The sequence below is a fragment of the Pristiophorus japonicus genome, unplaced genomic scaffold, assembly GCF_044704955.1.
Source record: "Pristiophorus japonicus isolate sPriJap1 unplaced genomic scaffold, sPriJap1.hap1 HAP1_SCAFFOLD_1284, whole genome shotgun sequence".
Lineage (NCBI taxonomy): Eukaryota > Metazoa > Chordata > Chondrichthyes > Pristiophoridae > Pristiophorus > Pristiophorus japonicus.
This window is the reverse complement of record NW_027250951.1, coordinates 23,002-32,145: the sequence shown is the minus strand read 5'-3', so window position 1 is coordinate 32,145 and position 9,144 is coordinate 23,002. Positions and strand designations below refer to the sequence as shown.

The 9,144-nt window shown below is 43.8% G+C and overlaps 1 protein-coding gene across 1 annotated transcript; it reads right to left on the bottom strand.

Annotated features, from left to right (window-relative positions):
- Nucleotides 1-2,791: 2,791 nt before the first annotated feature.
- LOC139242271 (probable G-protein coupled receptor 139) lies at nucleotides 2,792-7,875 on the bottom strand (the record flags this gene model as incomplete). The annotated part of the gene is made up of 2 exons (XM_070870300.1): nucleotides 7,802-7,875; nucleotides 2,792-3,667 (listed from the first exon to the last, which is right to left on the bottom strand). Coding segments are annotated over exons 1-2 (946 nt in total), but the record flags the coding sequence as incomplete, so codon positions are not given.
- Between the last annotated feature and the right edge of the window lie 1,269 nt (nucleotides 7,876-9,144).

Genomic DNA, 9,144 nt, shown 5'->3' with positions numbered 1-9,144 from the left:
GTCTGTGGACCACAGCTGGTCAGTAGATGCACCCTCCGCTTGTCAGCCGCTGTCTCTTCCAGCCAGTCCTTTGTGACAAAGCTCTGCTGGAGTCTTTCAACAAAGTCATCCCAGTCCTCACCCACACAGTAACGTTCCTCTGTGCCACCGGTGGCCATCCTCGTGGTTCGGTGATTCCCGTTTCTCGTCCCCAAATGTAGTGTCTCTGCACCTTACTACAAACTCACACGAGGCATGGATATATCAGACACGGTCACTCTGTGACCTTCACCTTTATTGGCAGGACTAAGGAGTACTGACCCTGGGTGGGACCTGCCCTTTTATACCTGGAAACCCAGGTGAGGAGTGTCTCCCGCAAGTTGACCCCCTGTGGTCAGGGTGTGCATTTCTAGGGTACAGGTACAGTGTGCATGAGTTACAGTTACATGACCAAATCATTACAAGATGGTTAAATACATGACACAGGGGACTTGTACGCCTTTAGTCCCATTATTTTACTGAGTACTACTTCATTAGCGATAGTGATTGTATGAAGTTCCAACCTCCCTACAGCCCCTTGCTTATCCACTATTGGGGTGTTTCAGTGGCTTCTACAGTGAAGACGGATACAATATATTTGTTCAATGTCTCGACCATTCCCCAGTCTCATCCTCCAGGGGAGGAACATTTACTTTAGCCACTGTTTTCCTTGTTATGTACCTGTAGAAACTCTTACTGTGTTTTTATATTTCGTGCTTGTTTCCTTTCATACTCTATCTTCCCTCTCTTTGTCAATTTTGTATTTGTTCTTTGCTGGCTTTTAAACGTTTCCCAATCCTCTGGTCTCCCACTGATCTTGGCCCATTGCAGGCCCTTGTTTTCAATGTGATGCCGACCCTTATTTCCTCAGTTAGGCACGGACGGTTATCCGTTCTCTTACAGTCTTTCCATCTCATTGGGATATATTTTAGTTGCGAGTTAAGAAATATCTCCTTAAATGTCTGCCACTGATCATCAACCGTCCCGTACTTTAATCTATTTTCCCAGTCCACTTTAGCCAACTCTGCCCCCATACCTTTGTTTTCTCAATAATTTAAGCTTAGGACACTGGTTTGAGAACTAACTTACTCACCGCCCAACAGAATTTCAAATTGAACCATGTTATGGTCATTCATTTCACTGCACCAGATCTAAGATAGCCTGCTCGCTGGTTGGATCCGCAATATGCTGTTCAAGGAAACCATCCAGGATACACTCTATGAACTCTTCCTCGGGGCTACGCTGGCCAATTTGCTTTGTCCAATCAATATGTAGGTTAAAATCGCCCAGGATTCTTTCGGTGCATTTATTACAAGCCTCCATCTGCCATGATCTTGCATGGCAGAGCAGGCTCGAGGGGCTCAATGGACTAATCGTGCTCCTATTTACTGCAAAAGCTTCCACAGATATGTGAAGAGAAAACGATTAGTGAAGACAGACGTAGGTCTCTTGCAGTCAGATTCAGGCACTGATGGAAAGCCTGGCCGACAGGAGCTGCCATCGTACCTGGTGTTGGACCTCCTCCTTACCATGCTGGGTTGTGGGGATTGGTGCAGGGCCGGGCCGAGTGGCTCCCCCTAGCCACTCACTCACTGCTTTGGTGAACAAACCTCTATCTGCTGCTGACCTCGACTCTCGCTGTAACTCACCTGGCCTCACTTCTGGGAAGGGGAAGGTCAGTGACATCAACCAGCCAATGGGAATAGATCCTGCCGCCAGCTTTGTGCTGGGTACCAGAGCTGTATATGCTGTGCCGAGCGCGAGTGAGAACATCCATATGTGAGGCAGGGAGTGGTCCTGAGGAACACTACCCCATTGTCTAGGCAACGGATGTTGCCACCTTAGTGCAGGTGGGAGACCAGCTACTTTAGGTGGTACTTTAGGGGGTGCCATCCTTTTGCAGGTCACTGCTGACCTTGCAGAGGATCCTGACAGATTGTCACTCCCCGCCCAGGGAGCCCTGTGTAGACAGTGTGTGAGTGAGTGTGATAATATTCACCATGAGGGAGAGTAGCTCGGACACAATGGGCCTTAAATTCCGGCCTCACCAGGTCAGGCCCAAGTGTACATGCCCCGGAAACCGGCTTTTCCGATCTGTCAAAGATTTCTCCATATGGATTCTCCAAATCCCGGGGAGAAGACCATTTGTGTGGGTGAGATTGGGTCATTTGCCCAAATCATGCCCAGAGAATGTCCTTCAAACTCTTAAACCAGGTAAAAGCAGGTCGATACATTACTTTTACCAGTGTAAGAGTTCGAAAACATATCAAAAATAAACTTAAATACATATTTTTACAGTAAAAACCCTTTCCACCAAGGATCATTTATTTTAAACCTTATTGAAACATGTTAAAAAAATTCCAAAACATTTTTTTAACAAAACATTTAATTGACTTTAATTTCAATTAATTTTAAATATGTGATGTGTTTTTAATTTATTCTGTTGCTTTTCAATATTGAGGTGTTTATTCACATTGATAATATTGGGAACTCTGAAAAAGCGAGTTGCCATTATTATCACTGAGAATACTGCAGCGTGATTGGTGCTTCAGGCCCATGTGACTCCAGCTTTACTGTACGTATGGGGAAGGCCATTTCCCTAACGCTACACATGGAATGAAGGTTTCGGATGGGAATCGAAGGTTTACGTAAAATATCCTCCGGTCGGAGGCATTTGTCCGAAGGAAGCCCCCAACCGGGATTTCCCCCCCATTATCTGGTGGCATTGAGTTCTGAGGCTGTAAAGTCTCTGCTGCTTCTTATCGTTTAATGCATTTTACAATTACAACAAAGGGATATTTCAGCACATTCTTCCACTGCTCCCGGAACTTAGTCTGTGTCACGGCGTAAATCCCAGTGTTTGTACAGCAACTCAGCTGCTGCAGCATGTAACCCAGTTCAGTTACTAACGCAGGTATAAATACAAGATGTGAAATCCAAACAAGCCGGTTTGCCACAAGAACCACCATATACATTGCCCATAGCAGGATGAAATTCCCCGAGATAACAAACAATAAAATCATGGATTTCCTGCGACTCTCCATCTCGGGGTCTCTGGGACTCTCCCCACTGCTGTGACCCCGGAGTCTCCTGCGAGCTCTGCTGGCCAGTAAAATGTGTCTGACAGTGAGAGCATTGAGCAGCAGGATCAGAATAAATGGGACACACGGGGTTAGAATATAATGAAGTAGTTCGAATACTGCCCAGCCCAGTGATGCATAATTAGTGTAACAAAACCAGGGGTTGTTACCAAGCACATACCAACCTGTGAACATAAAATACCAGGGTATGTTCTTTAAACAGCTCAGCACAGTCACTGTTCCCAGAACCACAGCCGCCGTTCTCTCGGTGCAATATTTAGTTTTCAGCTTCTGGCAACAAATGGCCACAAATCGATCGAAGGTGAAAGTGATGGTGAACCAGACAGAACAGTCTGTGGCTGCATAGAGCAGGACGGCGTGGATATTACACAGGGGGATGGAATACACGAAAATAAACTGTTCCTCATAACGAATCGGAATGTGCCTCAGTATCAGATCCAGGATCACGACCAGTAGATCCGTTGTTGCCATGGCCACCAGGTAACGAGTGACACATTTGGAGAGTCCACACTTTCCCCGGGACAGGATCATTATCGTCACTAAGTTCACTGTGAGGAAAGGAAATAACCAGTTAAATTAAACATCAGGCTGGGAGCAAGAGCAGAAGATTGATGGGATTCGGTCTGCAATCTGCAAATCATTAGTGACATGAAATGATATAATCTAATTCTCGTACCTGAGGAAATGAATGCAGGGTTTATTGCAAAAATAATAAGGAATCAATAAATGAAATGGGGATAAAGACAACATGAAATGAACAGATGTTTGATCAATGAGACATTAAATGATAGATCTACCTTTAGCTCAGCAGGCAACAACACTGCCCAAGGTAACAGGGACACACGGGTCAAGAACCTCTCAGGAAGCCTTCGTGTCCCGGGATCAGTCAGCACCGAGAGCGGAGGATTCACTTCTGTGCCGCTGTGTTGGTGGGAGGGGGCGGTGATAGGGGGAGAGGGAGGGAGACCCTCATTGTATTCTTGCTCCTGCTGAGGATATGGATTCTAATTCGAACTGAAAGTGAGTGTAACAGAAATAAACATCGACTGCAATTGTGGCGTGCAATAATTACAGGTGGTTCTACTTAAAATGTATGAAGCTAATATGACGATGTTAGGTTATTAAATACAAATGTACAGCAGTTAGAAAGATAACTGGGCTGCAGGAAGTGTATTGAACAATGAGCTTTACACCTTTTTGTTGAAATTGTCGCTCATTGAAAGAAAGAATTTCCGAATAACATGGCAAAGAATGGACTCTGAATAAAATAAATGGTTATCATTGACCAGGGAATGTCCAACTAAATGCTTTGTTTTAGCATCGAAATCGGACGACTTATTCCACAGGTAAAGTGCTGCCCAATGTTTCTGTAAAGTATCTGAACACAAATGGATATGAGTTATTCTTGTTTTCTTTCACATGCTGGTTTCCAACTTGTGCATCGTATATTAGATGGAAAAATATCAAAGGATTGTTTGATCATTAATACTTCAGTTACAATCAGCTGACATTCTTTATGCTGAATGAAAGCAGGGTACAATAGAGAATTACTCCGATTCTCACTGAGAGACCCACTGAGCTGTGGCAGACATACATGAGAGTCAATTGTAAACTCAAAACAAAGATTGCAAATAAATGTCTGGAAATCTGACTGAATGAGCATTTAGTGAGAATGAAAATGACCCGGATAAATCTGTTCCAACCATCAGAAGCAGTGGCAGTAATGCAGAACTGGAGAATGTGGAAAATGAGGCACTGGCTGGAACTGAATGATTCGAAACATAGAAACATAGAAAATAGGAGAAACATAGAAAATAGGAGATATTTCAGTGATTTAAGAAGGTGTGTATGATCTGTCAGGATTTGTTCTTCGCACTGTGTGTAAGTAAAAATGGCGAGCATTCGGTGAACACAACAGTAAAATACTGTGGATGATGAACGTCTGAAATAAAAATAGAAAATCCGAGAGATAATCAACAGGTCAGGCAGCATCAGAGGAGAGAGAAACACAGTGACCGCTTCAGTTCAATCACCTGTCGTCATTTGGTGACAAGTTCCCGAAACTTAGAAAACCTGCTTCTGATCTGATACAAATGTGCAGTGTAGCGAGGATTCTCAAATTCAGGAAATAAAGTGTCTCTTCCAATATCTTTGCTTGAGTTCAATACAGAACATTTGAATCTTGATGGAGCAATATCATTTAAAGAATCAATAGCCGACAGCACGGTGAGGTACCAGATACACTAACAGCGAGGTACCAGATACACTAACAGCGAGGTACCAGATACACTAACAGCGAGGTACCAGATACATTAACAGCGAGGTACCAGATACATTAACAGTGAGGTACCAGATACACGAACAGTGAGGTACCAGATACACTAACAGTGAGGTACCAGATACACTAACAGGGAGGTACCAGATACACTAACATTGAGGTACCAGATACACTAACAGTGAGGTACCAGATACACTAACACTGAGGTACCAGATACACTTACAGCGAAGTAACATATACACTAACAGCGAGGTACCAGATACACTAACAGCGAGGTACCAGATACACTAACAGTGAGGTACCAGATACACTAACAGCGAGGTACCAGATACATTAACAGCGAGGTACCAGATACACTTACAGCGAGGTACCAGATACAGTAACAGTGAGGTACCAGATACACTAACAGCGAGGTACCAGATACACTAACAGCGAGGTACCAGATACACTAACAGTGAGGTACCAGATACACTAACAGTGAGGTACCAGTTACACTAACAGTGAGGTACCAGATACACTAACAGCGAGGTACCAGATACACTAACAGCGAGGTACCAGATACACTAACAGTGAGGTACCAGATACACTAACAGTGAGGTACCAGATACACTAACAGTGAGGTACCAGATACACTAACAGCGAGGTACCAGATACACTAACAGTGAAGTACCAGATACACTAACAGTGAGGTACCAGATACACGAACAGTGAGGTACCAGATACACTAACAGCGAGGTACCAGATACACTAACAGCGAGGTACCAGATACACTAACAGTGAGGTACCAGATACACGAACAGTGAGGTACCAGATACACTAACAGCGAGGTACCAGATACACTAACAGTGAGGTACCAGATACACTAACAGTGAGGTACCAGTTACACTAACAGTGAGGTACCAGATACACTAACAGCGAGGTACCAGATACACTAACAGTGAGGTACCAGATACACGAACAGTGAGGTACCAGATACACTAACAGCGAGGTACCAGATACACTAACAGCGAGGTACCAGATACACTAACAGCGAGGTACCAGATACACTAACAGCGAGGTACCAGATGCACTAACAGCGAGGTACCAGATACACTAACAGCGAGGTACCAGATACACTAACAGCGAGGTACCAGATACACTAACAGCGAGGTACCAGATACACTAACAGTGAGGGACCAGATACACTAACAGTGAGGTACCAGATACACTAACAGTGAGGTACTAGATACACTAACAGTGAGGTACCAGATACACTAACAGTGAGGTACCAGATACACTAACAGTGAGGTACCAGATACACTAACAGTGAGGTACCAGATACACTAACAGTGAGGTACCAGATACACTAATAGTGAGGTACCAGATACACTAACAGCGAGGTACCAGATACACTAACAGCGAGGTACTAGATACACTAACAGCGAGGTACCAGATACACTAACAGCGAGGTACCAAATACACTAACAGTGAGGTACCAGATACACTAACAGTGAGGTACCAGATACACTAACAGTGAGGTACCAGATACACTAACAGTGAGGTACCAGATACACTAGCAGTGAGGTACCAGATACACTAACAGCGAGGTACCAGATACACTAACAGCGAGGTACCAGATACACTAACAGTGAGGTACCAGATACACTAACAGCGAGGTACCAAATACACTAACAGTGAGGTACCAGATACACTAACAGTGACGTACCAGATAAACTAACAGAGAGGTACCAGATACACTAACAGCGAGGTACCAGATACACTAACAGCGAGGTACCAGATACACTAACAGTGAGGTACCAGATACACTAACAGCGAGGTACCAGATACACTAACAGTGAGGTACCAGATACACTAACAGTGAGGTACCAGATACACTAACAGCGAGGTACCAGATACACTAACAGCGAGGTACCAGATACACTAACCGTGAGGTACCAGATACACTAACAGTGAGGTACCAAATACACTAACAGTGAGGTACCAGATACACTAACCGTGAGGTACCAGATACACTAACCGTGAGGTACCAGATACACTAACAGTGAGGTACCAGGGACACTAACAGTGAGGTACCAGGGACACTAACAGTGAGGTACCAGATACACTAACAGTGAGGTACCAGATACACTTACAGCGAGGTACCAGATACACTTACAGCGAGGTACCAGATACACTAACAGTGAGGTACCAGATACACTAACAATGAGGTACGAGATACACTAACAGCGAGGTACCAGATACACTAACAGCAGTGAGGATGTCCCATTATTTTTAAACAACAACACGTGCATAAACAAAATGCAATAGAATACCATTAATAACTGATTATCCCTTGGTACAGAGCAAGAATGATATTACAGTGAAACATGATTTATATATTTAATAATTGAACATAGATACTTACTCGGAACACCAAAAGCAGCGAGTAGAGGATAGTAAATATGTTGTATGTCGATCAATAATTTTCTTATCATGCCTTCTAGAGCCCATCTATCAAACATGGCTAGAAATTCATCAGTCATGGGAGGCGCTGGTGGGATGAGAGACACAACCATGACTTCCCTTCTGTGACTCACTTCTGGTATCTGTGCTGGAGGAGACCTGCTGATTGTGTGAGGTGAAACATTGAAGGGAGCTCCTTACATTGAGCAGAGGGAAATCCCAGATGACATCATTAGGCATCACTGTAACTGACATTAATCACAGACATTGAACAAACAGACTCATTGAACCAATGTCATCACAAAATTTCACTGCAACTTAATCCAGCTCACCGTATTGTACACAGTTTTAAATTAAAAGTGAGATAATGTGCGATTTTTTATACACCTATAAAATACCGAGGACAAAGATAACATAGTTTATATTCCTGTCTTGAATTAAAATTGAGAACAAAAGATGCGAAAGTGACAGAAACAAAGGAGGGATAAAAGATGAAAAGTCAGATTGCAGCAACCTTGTTCTCTGATGCATTGGATCCCAGGCCAGCAGGGTCAAAACATTCCCAATCAATAAATGTTCCCAAACGGCAGTATCTGAGCGATGGTCGCTGTAATGGATCAATCGGACTCGCGTACGTGACACAACTCCAGCCTCAATCCAGGAATTCCATTCCAAGCCCTCTAGATTACAGTCCTTCCACTTCAGTCCAGGAATTCCATTCCAAGCCCTCTAGATTACAGTCCTTCCACTTCAGTCCAGGAATTCCATTCCAAGCCCTCTAGATTATAGTCCTTCCACTTCAGTCCAGGAATTCCATTCCAAGCCCTCTAGATTACAGTCCTTCCACTTCAGTCCAGGAATTCCATTTCAAGCCCTCTAGATTACAGTCCTTCCACTTCAGTCCAGGAATTCCATTCCAAGCCCTCTAGATTACAGTCCTTCCACTTCAGTCCAGGAATTCCATTCCTAGGCCCTCTAGATTACAGTCCTTCCATTTCAGTCCAGGAATTCCATTCCAAGCCCTCTAGATTACAGTCCTTCCACTTCAGTCCAGGAATTCCATTCCTAGCCCTCTAGATTACAGTCCTTCCACTTCAGTCCAGGAATTCCATTCCCGGGACGGTCTATATTATCTGACACTCGAACAGGAACAACAGGTTATTTGTAAAGAATGACCTTACCCAGTCAAGCATCTCCTTTATCGAGGGGAGGAATAATAAAAGAAGCAAAGGTTTGATCCCAAGGAACCAAAGGAAATTGCTTAAATATTAACCATTGAGATAAGTACTCTGTAAATATCTCAAA